General features: G+C 47.4%; 1 protein-coding gene and 1 long non-coding RNA gene across 4 annotated transcripts in view; one reads left to right on the top strand and one right to left on the bottom strand.

The window, feature by feature from the left end:
* The window catches only part of LOC139049767 (uncharacterized), a 100,345-nt gene extending 90,262 nt beyond the window's left edge, over positions 1-10,083 (top strand). Inside the window, exons 3-4 of the long non-coding RNA XR_011508568.1 lie at positions 7,796-7,854; positions 9,906-10,083. This is a non-coding gene — a long non-coding RNA (uncharacterized lncRNA). The remainder of the gene's footprint in view (positions 1-7,795; positions 7,855-9,905) is intronic.
* LOC139049765 (gamma-aminobutyric acid type B receptor subunit 2-like) overlaps positions 1-15,057 on the bottom strand; it is a 388,195-nt gene that overhangs the window by 165,813 nt on the left and 207,325 nt on the right. For all 3 annotated transcript variants that reach the window (XM_070525572.1, XM_070525574.1, XM_070525573.1), the window contains exon 2: positions 2,428-2,565. In XM_070525572.1, coding sequence (XP_070381673.1) covers positions 2,428-2,565 — 138 coding nt within the window. The remainder of the gene's footprint in view (positions 1-2,427; positions 2,566-15,057) is intronic.

The following is a 15,057-nucleotide window of genomic DNA, read 5'->3' as shown; positions in this document are numbered from 1 at the left end:
GGAAGAGTTTATGAACTCTCATATTGCTTATATAGTAGATACATTTGTACAGGGCGTTTCAGCTAACTTTAGGCAGAGTTTTAAAACATGCCGATGCACTCTAAGACGAAGCGACCAAATGCATGTTGCTCGCTTTTGTGTGTAGTCTATGATGCCATATTTTATATTTTGCCTAATTAGATAATTAGTCAAGATTAATTAGCCAACTTCTGAAGCAACGAAGTTAGGCAAAAAATTCCACTTAGAAAGTTGCAGAGCGGTTTGCAAAACGTCCGAATAAAGTTTCTATCTATTAAATATGAGTGTTTTTCAGCTTACTGCGGATGCCCGTGAAATAAAAAAAAAAGAAAAAAAAAACACGGCGTGCAAGCGGGTATATTACCGGCTATGTTTTCTTTTCTTTTTTTTTTTTTGCGGGCACCCGCAGTAATCAGAACAACTCTCGTCCCTAATAGATAGAAAGTTAGAAACTGTCTAATCGGACGTTTTGCAAAGCGCTCTACAACTTTCTATTTATAACTTTTGCCTAATTTCGTTGCTTCTGAAGTTGGTTAATTGAGCTTGATTAATTATCTAATTAAGCAAAATACAAAATATAGCGTGACACAGTACATACAAATGCGAGCAACATGCATTTGGTGGCATCGTCTTAGAGTGCATGGGCATATCTTTAAACTCTGGCTAAAGTTAGCTGAAACTACGGGTATACTATCCCGGCCTCGGCGGCCGCATGCCATCGACAATGAAAAACTGAAAAAAGAGAAAACGTTTGTGTATCAGGTGCATGTTAAAGAACCCTAGGTAGTCAAAGGTGCGCCATCTTCTTCTTGTAAAAAGATGTGACAAAATTTACGCCAATAATGACACTCACTCACTTACTTACTTACTCACGTTAACTCACTTGGGCCGCTTGGTGCATACTTTTGCGAAGAAACAGCGTCTACGAACGGGACAGGGAAGACATCACCCACGAGTGGTTATATTTTCGTCATCCCTGACGGAGAGTTAAATTTTTTGCTAAGGTTAAATGAAATGAACCCTCCTATGGAGTGTTCCAATGACGCCCCCTGATTTATCCGTCGTGGTGGCCGGCACAGTTCAGCAAAATGTAAAGAACAGATCGGTTCTTTGCACCTTCATATTTCGCGCTCTTTAAGACTCTTGGTAATTTTTACCTGAAAAATATTGCCTTTTATGTGCCACCGTCCGCTGTATTGTTGAACGAAAGGAACTACCAATTGTCTTTTATGAAAAAAGTGCGCTAAGATTTTCACAGCAGTGCTCATTCTTCGGCTTGTACGTCGTTCATTTGAGTTTTTACGAGTATTCGTGCGAAACGCGATTTCACTGCTGAAATACATTGGAACACGGTCACTGCCGTCCAGCGAGTAAAGAAGAAAATGGCGGAGCTTGTCACCCCTTATCCAAAGTTGCATATGCATCCAGAGGTTCACCAAGGTCTTTCATGTTCCTCCCCTTTCTCCCTTTCTGTCTCTTTCTTTGCTCGCTGGCATGCACCTCGTTGCTGTTTCTTCAAGTCCGTTGTAGGGATGAGGATTCTATTCAGCGTAGACGCGTTTGTAGCCAAGTTCTGCCAGCAAATAATCTCAAAAGCGATGACCAAAGTGAAATGCTCACGCATATATGCTGTTTAATCATGACACTATCTCTTAATCTCCTGTTGAACTAGAATTGCCATTATGTTCTCTCAAAATGTTGATTCTGACACCGATGTCTCGCGGATTTGTTTGTTTCATTCTTATCAACTAATGGTAAAACAAAACTACAAACGAAGCATCAAATCACTTAGGGCTGAGAAAGTATTTCTTTGTTAACTCCGAATGAAATTGTTTGGTAGAGGATGGTCGTACCATTAAGAATAAAACTAATGACAAACTTCTCTTAATTTTCCCGGCCAAACCTTGCCGATGTTGGCTTTGCAAGTTTCACAGTATTTGCTGCGTTTGGTCCATTTCGTGCGGGAAAACTTCCCAGAAAATTCTGTGTTTTGTATTTACCTACTTAGTGAAATCATTCTTTATGGACATTACCTTTAATGTTGATAGTATAAATAATAATTTTATATTGGCTTGCTTGGTGGTATTGTCTGCTGGCCGTTAGCAGACGTGACCAAAACGTACGACGTCATAGCCAGCACGCGCGAGAGTCGGAGGGTGGCGTAGCCACCCACTTTTTTTGTTCTTGCATCCCCCCTTTTTTTTTTTTGCCTCACCGGTCTTGTTCGGTACAGTAAATTTTTATCGCCAACGATAACACCGACCCGTTGGTAATGAGGATCAGAGCAGCGCACGAACCTGGCTTCGTTTTTTTTTCTTCAGCGTGCAAGTGCGTATACATCCACGCCCTCCTTTGAATGAGAAACGGAAGCTGGAACGCTTTCTTTCGGTGCTAATGCACGCAACTCACCTGAACGAGCTGGAAGAACTGGGACGCCTTGGCGATGGGGTCGGTGACGGCGTTGCATGCTGCGCCGAACAGCACCAGTTTCTTTGGCCGCTTGTCGATCATGTCGAACAGGGCCTTCATGCCCACCGCTGGGTCGCACTGCAACGACAGAAAAGATAGGGAGTTGTCACGTTAATCCGCACGCACTACTTAACGTACTACAACGCGTACTGTATGCGAGAGTCGGAGTGCACGTGATATGACGTTGAACGCGTACTCGCGTTCCACTGCACGACCTTTCCTCTGATCAGGCACTTAAGTGCCTGCTAATGTGCTAATGAGCGGATCTAGCAAGGCAACTGTCTCATATGCATAAGCACTCACCACTTCTCTTATCATCATCACCTATCCCAGTACTTCCACTCCCATTCCCTCCTCCCCAGTGCAGAGTAGCAGACTAGAGCGCACTAGCTCAGGTCGACCTCTCTATCTTTCCTGTCAATAAATGCTATTCAATTACTTAACAAGGAACCTGGCAGCCACAGAATTGAAGGAAAGGCTGATGGTGTAAATACAGTACTTGAATTACATGGCACACGATACTTTATTGTTTTTTTGTTATTTAACCATCGTGATGAAAGGGAAACAAAGTTAATGGAGACGGAAAGAAAACACTCCGATTATGCTATTCGAATCAACAACTTGCGCACAAAGCGTAAGGAAGTTTCAGTCGAGAAAGGCGATGACTCCTCGTGTTTTTCTTTCATCAGTATTGAGCAGCCTACGCACGTAATTGCAAACGCCGGAGCTTTGCCGTGGAGAATATGCTGACCTAATTTGCTATTTATACATATGTATCTTGTTGTATGCGCCCACGAACACGCTCGTGTCGATGTGCTAATGTGTGAATGCTATTATGCTTTTATTACCTACGCTTTCCACGACTCCAGCGAATGCTAGCTGCTGTTATAGATAGCGCCCTAAACAGACTTCCTTATTCCGGCTCCTAAATTTTCGCGACGCTATAGTGTTTCCACTTGAGAGTCAAACAGCAGGTCTCACACAGATCTTTCACGCCCGACGCGTCCGAGCTTTTTGTGTGCAATAAACATCATCATTTTCTGTTCATATTTTGGTTGAAGGGATTACTTATTCTTAAAACAGCGAATAATACAGCAAAGAAATATTTTGACGGCCTCACCAACTCTGCACGTTGCAGAATTAATCTGATGGCGACATGAGGTGAAGCGATTTATAAGTGCGTTCAAGCAATTCACTTACAAGCACGGAACACTCATTTGTAAAAAGAAAATAGACAACACGAAAAAAACAAATATGACGTTGCGCAAACACTTAAAGGAATCCATAGCAGACCCTTATTGATCCCCGGCCAATTTGCGCGTTTATATATATATATTGCGCGTGTGTATATGTATATATATACATATATATATACATATATATATATATATATATATATATATATATATATATATATATATATATATATATATATATATATATATATATATATATATCGTAAAAATACGGCCATACAACAGTTAGGGCACGCACTGTTATTATTAACAGGCGACCTTAACTAGATGTTCGTTGTGTCTCCGTGTTTATGTAGCATTTGTATTTGCTGTATTTAGAGTGCGGCACTCAAGTGCCCAACATCTTCCGTGTGAACATCTTGGTTTTCTGAACATTTATGCTGTGTGAACTCGTTTGTTGCATGCGAACAATTCGGTTTTGTCAGTATCCATGCTATGTGAGCTCTTCTGTTGCTGGAAAATTTATTTATATTGCAGCACTGAGACTTAGTATGTGAACATCCATTAATGTGTTTATTAGTCCAGTTCTGTGATTGCTGACAAATTCACGACGATAACTGTCATGTAAGAGAAGAGGAGTAGCAGGCGCCACACATAGGCATCAACCTCTCTTTAAATACATTTGATAACAGTAAAAAAGAAGAAAAAGAGAAAGGTGTAGCAAAATCTTTGCAACAGCGAATGGGTATTGCTAGCACGATGAAACGAAACGGCGTTCTAATCTGCACAAGTAAAGCAGCCCTTGAATCCCGGCCACGGCGGCCGCATTTCGATGGGGGCGAAATGCGAAAACACCCGTGTACTTAGATTTAGGTGCACGTTAAAGAACCCCAGGTGGTCAAAATTTCCGGAGTCCCCCACTACGGCGTGCCTCATAATCAGAAAGTGGTTTTGGCACGTAAAACCCCATATATTATTATTAAAGCAGCCCTTCTCAGGAAGCTGAAATAAATATTGTAACCGAATCTGCGTTGTATTTTTTTATAGCTCTCAAAAACATAACATATTCGCAACTAAAGATAAAAACAAACTCGCATTAGTAGTGAAGCAGAAGGAAACTACGTTGTGCAATTCACACAAAGACGAAGGAACTACGAATGTGAAAAAAAAATGGCAGAAAAATCACGCAAAATAAAACTTACTCCGTGCCATTATGTCCATGTTCCTACGTGCGCGCACAAAAATTGTCGCTGAGATTTTAAAACTACACCAAGGCGTCGCCTGCTTTGCATTTGCAGAACACTGCTTGCGAGCTTCGCAAGCGAAGTATGCAGGCTACGACGCTTTAAAGCGTAACAACGAACTAACCCAGCGTCATTCATTCGAGCGCAGAGCTTGTGTTTCCAAGCTTATGGAGCTGTTCCAGAAAACAGGATAAGAACTTCGAAGTGGTCGCGCGGAATGGCTGGACTTCTGGCGTAAACATCATTGCACCTCAGCCACCCCCCCTCCTTCACGTTTTTTTTTTATAAAAACAAAAATGAGCTTTGAATGCGGCCATTAGGCTCCCAGGCTCCGACAATTCCTAACAGAGTGGATCGCCGTGTAGCTTTTGTGGCACTTCGAGCCTGTCCCTAATATGGCGCCGGCAATGTAAAGAATAAACGGCTTCCGCTCGTCATTTGGTGATACGTTTTCTTCTCTGTGCGCATCCTGTGTTTGTCTTTTGTCAGCTGTACAAAAGTGCCGAGTCGCAACACACAGTTACCAAGTTCGAGTAAGTGCAAGGCCCTACACGGAGAACATCAGACTCGCTTCCTTACTCTTTTATCGAGGGGGCGGAAGTGGGAGGGGATCTGACTCGCGTTTTGTTTTGATACTGTGTATGCTCTAATCGTTCCCGGATGTCGCTGACGCAGGCAAAGAAAAGATTCCGCTTCTTCTTCCCGCGGCGCGGTTCGTTTAGAAAGAGTCGGTATGCAAATTTGCAATTAAACCGTTTTGCGCCGCTGGAAAGACGACGATGCGCAACAAAGCAACGTAGTCGCGTGATAGTTTTTCGTTTGTTGTTCTTGTTTTCAGCGAACGCTATAGCCAGTAATCTCCTGCGGCCCGCGGACCTCCCACGGTGTTTCCCAATTCAACTCGAGAAGCAGTTCCCGTCTGAATACACTTCTCTCAATTAGGACGTTTTCTTTGCTGTTTCTATCTTGCTCTGTTAATTCATTTGCCTTGAAACGCTCGAGACTGCAAGATTGAGCTCTTTTGCGTAAGAAACGAAGATCGCACAGCGTGAATATCATGCTAATGACTTCGTTTGCAACAGACACTGTTTGGAAGGCTTCAATTTGCCACGTAAGGCTTCCAGAGTTGCCGAGAGATGGCATGCGAATAGTAAAGAGTGTGGCGCCACAGAAACGAGTGCCCTGACCACGTCGAGCAAGTTGCTTTATTGCGGAGAAACTGGGTGTGAAATGGCAGTATAGTTAAGCACGATACTCTTTTTCTACAGAACTAGCCTATTCAATGTTTTAACGCCGCTGCCAGTAATGAGTTCGCGTCGGGTTTATGAAGTGACACCTGCGCAGAGCTCTGAGTGAGGGTTGCAGACAAGAGCAGGCACAGTTCGCTGGCAGCTGCAGAAACACTATCAGGAGACGACTGAGCACATCGTAACGGGATGCCAGGGTACTGTGCCAGCCAGAACCGCAGGGAACGTCCCCATTCCGGAAGCGCCGGTTTTCAAAGCTTGTGGGCTCGCTTAACGGCCAGCGGTCGTGATGAGCAAGAGAGGTCTAGAGTAATGGTTGAAAAGCAGGGAGCAGATGGGGCCGGAGTCGTTACAGGCATTGCTAGCCTAAGAAGGTAAGGTAGAGATGGGCTAACTCGAAGAGAAGAGGAGGAGGGGGGGGGGATGCTATACTACAATAGCTATAGTAAAGAATAATCTCCTATCACGCAAGGTAGGTGATTATTTATCTCGCCCCCCCCCCCCCCCCCCCCCCGCCCTTCGGATCCAAAGAGAGCGTCACTAGGAATCATCATCATGTTGCGGCGACCTCAGTGTGCTGAGAAAAAAAAAAACTTCGCCAATTGCCACTGTCTAGCGTCATATCGATCCATCATATCGTAGCAGAAAAATTTCTGATCTCATCGCACTGGCTGGTCTTCTACCGTCCTCGAGTGCGTTTCCCTTCCCTTGGCAATCATTCTGTCACTATAAATAGGCCGCCGGTTATCTGCTGTTCGCATTGCGTGACCTGACCAACTTCACTTCTTCCTCACAATCGCGTCTCCGTTATTAGCTACATCCACATGCCCTCCAGGCCAAGAGGACCTTGTTTCTTTCTCCTTGTGCTACATTTATCACTTTTTGGTCCGATCACTCGTTGGGTGGTTTTTGGCCTCTTCTCAAGCTTACTATTTATGATCGTGCACGTTTCAGCCCCGCCGGTTGCTACAGACAAACTATCTTTATTGCATACTCGGAATAGCTGCAAGCTGCCGTCCCCGAATCAAGAATGTTGGTTAGTTAGTTAGTTTGGGTTTAATGGCGCAAACGCAACTAGGGCCATGCTGCGCCAGCCGTAAGATATTAAGAATTCAAATGTTAAAGCAGCGGAAGCTGCGTTACTTCAGAGTCTGTGTAAAAAACCGGTTTCTTCTAGAAAGCTGAACAAGTCAGTGAAGGGCACTAGCGGTTCATTTCCGAATATTGACGCGGGGTGTAAAGGTATGTGTAAGTTGTAGAGATTCTGTAAAAGCTTTTGTCTCTGTGTTTCAATATTTGGACATGTCATAATGATGTGCATTACTGTGAGTGGTCTGTGAGAATGTCGTGTGAGAATGTTGTGTGAAGTGGTGTGTGAGAATGTCTACCATGCACGCGGCAGCTATTTTTTTAAAGCGAAGCTTTAAATGCCTACTGAATCTGGCACTCGAGTTGAGTTGCGATATGCACGGACTATGTAGCTGTAGCTCATATACATAAGAGCGACATTGGTTATCTTAAAACACTCCCCCTCTGACTAGCTGCAGACAGATAGCACATAGTTTTGTCGCTGTTAGGAGCGTGATGAAGTTGACTGGGTGCTAATTTTCCATCGTACTAGGGCAACGGCGCAACAACGGGACACAGCGCAAGAAACCAGGCGATAAGGACATGCGGCAGGTGAGAACTGTGCTTGTCCTCGTCGTTTCTTTTCTTGTCTTGCGTCCTGCTTTTGGGCCATTACTCTAGTATGTTGCTGCGAACTCGAGGATCCTGCGCCGGGATAATATGATGATTCTGTTTCAATGTCGTTCATTTTCGCTATCCTCCGGTGGGCAGAGCGGCGCTGTGCGCCCGCGTTATCGACTGGATGTGCCGGCCGTGAACCGTGGCCGATAAATAGTGGCACGCAATCGAGAAGAAAGTATTCCTAACATTACATACCGGCCCTGCGTCGTTACGAGCATATTGATATTTGTTTAGTTTTTTTTCCCCCCATCATCGGCTCAGAAGGCAGTGAAGGCACCTTTGTGCTTTCTCAGAACGTCTAGTTTGCGCGAGCGTCTTTAACTCAAGTGCTGTCCGTACACGCATCTATGCCTTCTCTCTCTCTCTTCTCTCTCTTCCCCTTCTGCCTTCCCCCAGCGTAGGGTAGCCAACCAGACTAGCGACTGGTTAACATGCCTGCCTTCCTATATTCCCTCTCTCTCTCTTCATACTGGCGATTCTTGCGTCACCAAGATTTTTCCGCCAACGACGGCTTTCAAACAGACGCCCGAACGCCCATTCCTACACACGCATAAAGCTGCAAAAGAAGCGCGAGCCTCGATGGAATGCCCCACGAACGAGAGAGTGAGGAAGAATAAGAAATAAAAGGAAGAGGGAAGACGGTCCTCTCCTCGAACGCGCGCCAGGGAGCTCGGTCGGGCAGCTCAGAAAACGATCGAGCCCATTAGGCGATCGGGCCGCGGGCCCGTGTCTTTGCGGAGGGCGGAAGGAATACGGCGGCGACGACGCCGATGGGGCACGGGGACGGAGCCCTCAGAACGAAAGGGACAGCGGCGAGGCCGGTCGCTCGGCGGAGTGCGGGTAGGACATGGGGAGGGGTAAGGGGAGGGGGCAAGCGGCCGGGAAATCGACACCGTCGCAGCAAGCGCGGCGGCGAACGGCGGCCGAGGCGCGGTTCGCCATCCCTGGTCGATCAATGAAGAGCTGCCGCCGTTACGCAGCCCCGCGGCGCTACCACGGATGGTGTGTCCGGAAGTTGGCGATCGGGTGCGAAAGGGGCAGCGAAATATCGAAACTTGGCAGTGTCCGCGCTAAACATTGGTGGTTACCTCTATCGGAAGAGGATGCTCTTTTGGTTGACCTCCCTGCCCATCCTATCCTTGCTTTTCTCTCTCTCCCTCTGTTGCATAAGGGGGGCGCAGGACGTGTGCACACGCGATGCTAGACGACCGAGCACTCGCGCATTAGGCTGTGCAACGAGATCGTCGTCTTTCTTCGGCCGAGCGCCGATGTAACCGGACCACACCGCGACGACAACTCCTTGAGGCACTGCGTGCACACTTGTACGCGCTAAGGCGATGTGTCGCAAGCAGCGGTATTTAACTAAATTCGTATGTATCGTAACCGCTTCTGATTGGACGGATTATGATTGGATTGGATTGGATGCTGCAAATGCTGCAAATTCGAGTATCGTACGTAAAGTGTTTTAATAAAGCGAGTTGTAAGGCTAGGTACTTGCACTTGTCGTCAATATATAGTGAAATAGTGCCTTCGTTATTATTATATATATTGCATTGTTTCTTGCAATGCTTTAGCTTAGGTGAATTTTTTTTCCAGGGCCTGGATAGGTTCTTTTCAGTTATTCCAGACATAAAATAGCGGATGATCTCATATCTAACGTTCCTGCGGTGAGTTTTCGCGTGTAATCCAAACTCTGTTGAACTTCACGGAGCTCACTGCTGAGTAATTGAAGAATCTGAGTTCATTCTGCTTCGATGCTGTCTTTCTAATTGTAAAGGTGCAAGAAACGCGATGGAAGTACATTTTCCATTGACAGAATCACTTCGCACCTAAAAGGAATATTGCTTCTGAATGCACCGAGAAAAAGAGGGGGAGGGGGTGTTACCGTGCAACGCCCCAGTTCAGCATTCCGCCAAAATGTTTACCACACGCAATTCTTTATTGTGCGACTAAATGAAGTACGATCGTCTTTTTTTTTGCAGTTACCTTTAACGGAACGCCACCGCAACAGCCCGAAAACGAAACGCAGAGCTCATTCTCGGCAGCGGATTACCATAACCATCAAGCTACTGCGACGGGTAGCAAATTTTGTGGTCTGCGGTTGTTTTCACGCCATGTCATGTTCTTCCTTCTTTTTTCTTTTTTTATACTTGCATGTGGTTCGCATTCAACACGAATGAACACGACAGGGACGGCGGTCAATAAAAAAAAACAGAAAAGACAACTTGCCGAAGAGTAATAACCACATGCACGAACGCATTCGGCGACGAGATTCCCTGGGACGCTGTGAGACAAGAAATTTCCTTCTCCGGCGAAACGGGCAGGCTTCTCCACTTCGGTCCTCAGCGTTCCCCGACATTTCATCTGGGAAGGTGTCGCCCAGAGTCTTTTCCGCGAGACGTCCCACGATAGCGAACGAACTTACAAACCTGCAGATTCATTCCGCCCCGGTATAACCCAGGCGCCCATCGCTGCGTCCACCGTACTTTTCCACTGTTCGCGGCCTTCCTTTCGAGACAGCGGCGAGCTATGCAGCCGAGATCAGGAGACGCGCGATTCCCGCGTCGCCGCCAGATGCACACAAACACCGCCGGCCCGCGCTCTCAAGGCGCTAGCGGACTACCCCCCCCCCCTTCCACCCCCCCCCCCCCCGCCGCCCCTCCCTCCCCGAGCATCAGGGCTAGTGCGAGCCCTCGCGAATGCGCGCTTTTCTCCGCTCCGTGTCGTCCTATATACTCACGCACGCACGCGCCCGGCAGGAATCCCCAATCTGCGGCCGGTGCTGAATAATGTATGAGGGACCGGGTCCTTGTAAGGACTCCCGCGCCCTTCCCCCATCTCCCTATTCCATACTCTTCTTTTTTCTTCTTTTGGGAAATGGACCGCGTGTTTCTCTTCCCGTTTTGCTATCCCTCGCTCCCCCCCCCCACCCCCTTCCCGGCGGTTCGGGGCTATGCTTGCCAGAACTCTTGCTGGACGTAGTTTGTGCGAAGCGCCACAATGATGTAGGCATGTGACGCGAGGTCGGGAAGAGTAGGGGGGGAAAGGGTGAGCGTCCCGAATGGAGGCACGGGTAGTTGACGCGGTGCCGAACGCGCATCACTCCGCATGAATGCTCGAGACCGTTTGCTGTCGAGGAGGGCGTTTCGCGAAGAACAGAGGGATGCTCTTTTATAAAAGAAAGCCGAATCAGGGTCTCGAAGAGAACGCCGAAAATGAAAAGTTGGCAAGAGCAGGAGTGGAGTGGCTAGGAATGAACAAGAGGGAAACACACAGAAAGACAGAGAGCTTAGAAAACAAACAGACCATTCGCTGCCTTTCTTTCCTACGCCCTGCCCCATTTTCACGACGTCGACATGCAGCACTCCGCCTGGGCAAAATATCTTCTCGCGGCCCCTGTCGCCTATCTCCCAAATCGATGCACGCGGACGCTCCTAGGTGTATAGGGAGGGAGTCCACGCTTGACGGTCCATCTTGTTTCCTGACGTTTACGCTCCAACGCTGCAGCTAATTGCCTTGCGCACGTTTGAATCCCGCACGCACACAGGTGCTCGCGATCTTGTTGGAGAAAAAAAAAACTGTGCAACCGCGCAAAGCAGGCGAATAATGAAACAACGCGAGAGGACAGGACGCGAACAGCAGGGACGAGAAAGACGAAGATAAGGCCGTGATAGGGCGGGAGAAGTAGGGGAAGGGGGGGTCACTGTCACGTGGTATACATATAAGCTGTCGTTCGATAGGCCGCATTCAGGAGTACCTGGCTAGGTGATGGCTGCGGTATAAGGTATTTTCCATCTTGGTCAAGCCTTCGGGAAGAGGGAGCTCATTTTAATTTTTATGGGATAGCCGCTTGGGCGTGCGACTGGGGAGACCGACGGGAAATGGCGCACCGTGGAAAGACAAAAAGCAACAAAGTAAGAAGATAGGCGAAAATGACAGAGAGAAGAGACGGCGCACGAACGGCCAGATGCCAGCGTCATGCGCGTTCGCCCGAATGGACACGAGCTCGGTCACCGTCACCACCGGATGTTCCCAGAGTGGACAGCATATCTACTCAGACAGGAAGGTAACGTAGAAAGATGAATAAAAGCGAAGCAACAGAACTAACATGATGCGACCGCACCTCGTCTATCGTTTCCCTTTCTGAGCTTTCTTCTTCTTTTTTTTTCCCTCTTTACGGACGTATTCTCCTAGAGAGGGTATATGAGGCTCATTTTGAATTCCCGGCAGTTTTGTGGCTTAGCTTACTTGGAAACGCATGCAGTTTATATGTTAAGTTAGGTCGTAGGGCTGTGGTAGTGGATTTTTTTCTTCTTGTGTCACGAAGGCGGTGGGTGCTGGTGGATATCACCTTTCGCATGCAGCGTCGCACTTACGAACAGGTATTGGTAAAATAAAGAAAAAACAGAAAAATATGGGGACGAAAACTGCAAAACATAAAGCTGGAATGGTTGCGCGAAAAGAACAGAACGCAGGAAAATTACGGAGCCATGTTCAGTATGAAGAGGAGCCAGAAACAAAACCAAGAAAGAGCGACATGAAGGCAGACATGTAATCACTGCTTGTCATGCCAGAATGGTGAACTCAGTCTGGGAAGGCAAGCTCACAGCGCTCTCAAAGCACGCTCCAATGAACGGCCCGACTTTTGGTTCGTTTCTTTTTTTCCTTTTTTTGGTTGTGTGTCTGTGCAGAGGTTGCCGCAGGGCATAGCATAATAATTGATTAAAAGGGCGGAGCCCTGGCTTAACGCAAAGGCTACAAGGGCGACTTTTCGAATTCGTCACTAATGACTAACTGCATGCATATTTGGTCTTTGGTGTCCGTGACTCCGAACGCCCAGTAACTCTTTCGCTTGTCTAGTCTTCGTTCTCGTATGCTCAGTAACAGCAGTTAGCGCACGCTGCAAGCGAAGGGGCAGAGCACATTGGACAACCTAGCGGGTATTCAGGCACCGGACTCGAGGCCATACTGTTTCTTTACGTGTTATTGATACTGCGAAGAAAGGAAGGAGTAAAACTGTCTAAAGGCAACATTAAGACAGGTCGACTGGTTGATACACTGCGTCTACTCTGCGCGGAGCTTGCACTTTAGGTCCGACCCACCAGTGCCGTGGTTCCAAAAGACAGTTTAGCAACTTTGTGACTCTCTTTCGCATGCATGCAGGTGTCTCTAGATAAGTTCTTGGTTTTGTTTTTTCGAATGACACATCAGTTTAAAATTTAAGCTGCGACGTTGGACGTCCCAATAACTGCACATTGGGTCATAAGGTATGGTGTAGTGGAAGCCGCCGGACCTATTTTGACTACCTTGGGCTCTTTAACGTTCTCTTAATGCGTGGTGCGCCAGCGTTTCTGCGTTCCGCCTCCATAGGAATGCGCGTGGCGTGGCGGGGATCGAACCAGCAACATCGTTCTCAGTGGTGCAACATCACAGCCACCAAGTTCGCATCAAGTTCTCGTGCCTAACTGCCTCGAGTGTTCATTTATGGGGAACGGGAAAGCAACCACTCGAGCGTGAAGATGTCCTAGTTGATTTCTGGTAAGCTATGCGAGAGAATTTGCAAATCACGCGACGAGAAAGGCAAGGCGTGTCGAAACGCACGAGTTTTGTGTTACATTTATGCTGCGCTCCTTGCCCTGTTTGCTACGTCACAAATGAAAGAAAAGACAACAACCACAACTAGCATACTAATGCTCCAACTTCTAGGTTAACGCAACGACGAGTCTTCGTCTTTTAAGAAGGGATCAACCCTGGCGGTAGCTCGTCTGGCGAGCGCGTAGGGATCGCGGCGGATCAACCGTTCGACCGGCGATCCCTCCCTGTTGCGACAGTCGATCACGTTTTTTTTTCTCTTCTCGTTCTGGCCTAGTTAGCCCGCATCGTTTCTCGAACGCACTGACAAAGCCGGTCAACGCAGGGGCGTGGACTGCGTGGGTCCCGTGTTACCCGGCCCCTAACTCGGCCGTCGTTCGATACCGGCGCTGACCTGAATAGAGCCTCGCGGAGGCCGGAGGGGCGGGCCAGCGCTTAGTGGGTGAGCGGTTTAACGGTTACTGCCACGGCACGTGTTTTGCGTGAGCGGCATGTGGGTCAGGGCAAGCAGGGGTCAAGGGTGCCTCACGGAGTTCGTCGACTGTCGAAAGTGTCAGGCGGTGAGCTATACCGGCGCATGACGCGACGGCGTCTTGGCGACCGATAACTGGCGTCTTTCACTGTCATGGCCCGAAAGGAAACGTCATAGTTCATGTGCAAGTTTACTCATTTGTTCATTTATTTACTGCCAATTCGTGCCGTACAACGTCAACATGGATTGCTATAGCTAGCCATGTTGACGTTGTACAGCTTATTTATTTATTTAGCTTACTTACTTGCAGCTTCCTTACTTACTTTAGCTTGCTACAACTGTTTCTTAATTTAAATTTAGTTTAGCCGGTACCGAGCAAACATTCGGCGTTTTATGCCGCGTACTAAATTGTGTACTAAAACTCGCGTTGGCGGGATCGAAAGTCGCGTTACCTTGACTTGCAATTACACTGGATAAAACAAAGCCATAATTCACCAATGATAAATGCGTGCGAGAACAGAAGCGATCACCTTGGCATTTTGCTATACTCTTTTCTTGATTCTTTCCTTCGTACTGTCAGCTCATATTTTGTAAAGCTCGACTCGCGTCTCTGTAGCTACCAGAACATTCGTGACATATATTACGCACCCGAAAATTGCGCAAAGCGACGGTGCTGGCAGGCACGGCAGCAGGTTTGACGGGAGCGGCGCCCACTTTTGAACCACTCTTGTCGTCATACAAGCACACGTATTCAGTGCGTATGCGTCATGGTTATGTATAGGATGTCAAAGGGGGTAATTTCTCTCTTTCTTTCTTCCATGCAGCGGCTCTGATCGTTACTCAACCTAACGACTCGCGTCGGCATGGAAACGTCAGGACGCCATGCACAGTGCTATTTCTCGCTTGACTTGCGGCTCGAATACGAAAACAAAAGTAGGGCGTAAAACTTACATCCACTAAGCACAAAAAGAAAAAGAAAACGAAATGCAAAGTTAAAGCTTGTGCGATTCAGAAAAAAAAAGGAAGAATAGTTCGCAAATGCGGTAGAAATGAGAGGAAGTAATAGAGAG

Source organism: Dermacentor albipictus, chromosome 9 (assembly GCF_038994185.2).
Source record: "Dermacentor albipictus isolate Rhodes 1998 colony chromosome 9, USDA_Dalb.pri_finalv2, whole genome shotgun sequence".
Lineage (NCBI taxonomy): Eukaryota > Metazoa > Arthropoda > Arachnida > Ixodida > Ixodidae > Dermacentor > Dermacentor albipictus.
The sequence above is the reverse complement of the archived record's forward strand: the minus strand, read 5'-3'. Positions and strand labels throughout refer to the sequence as shown.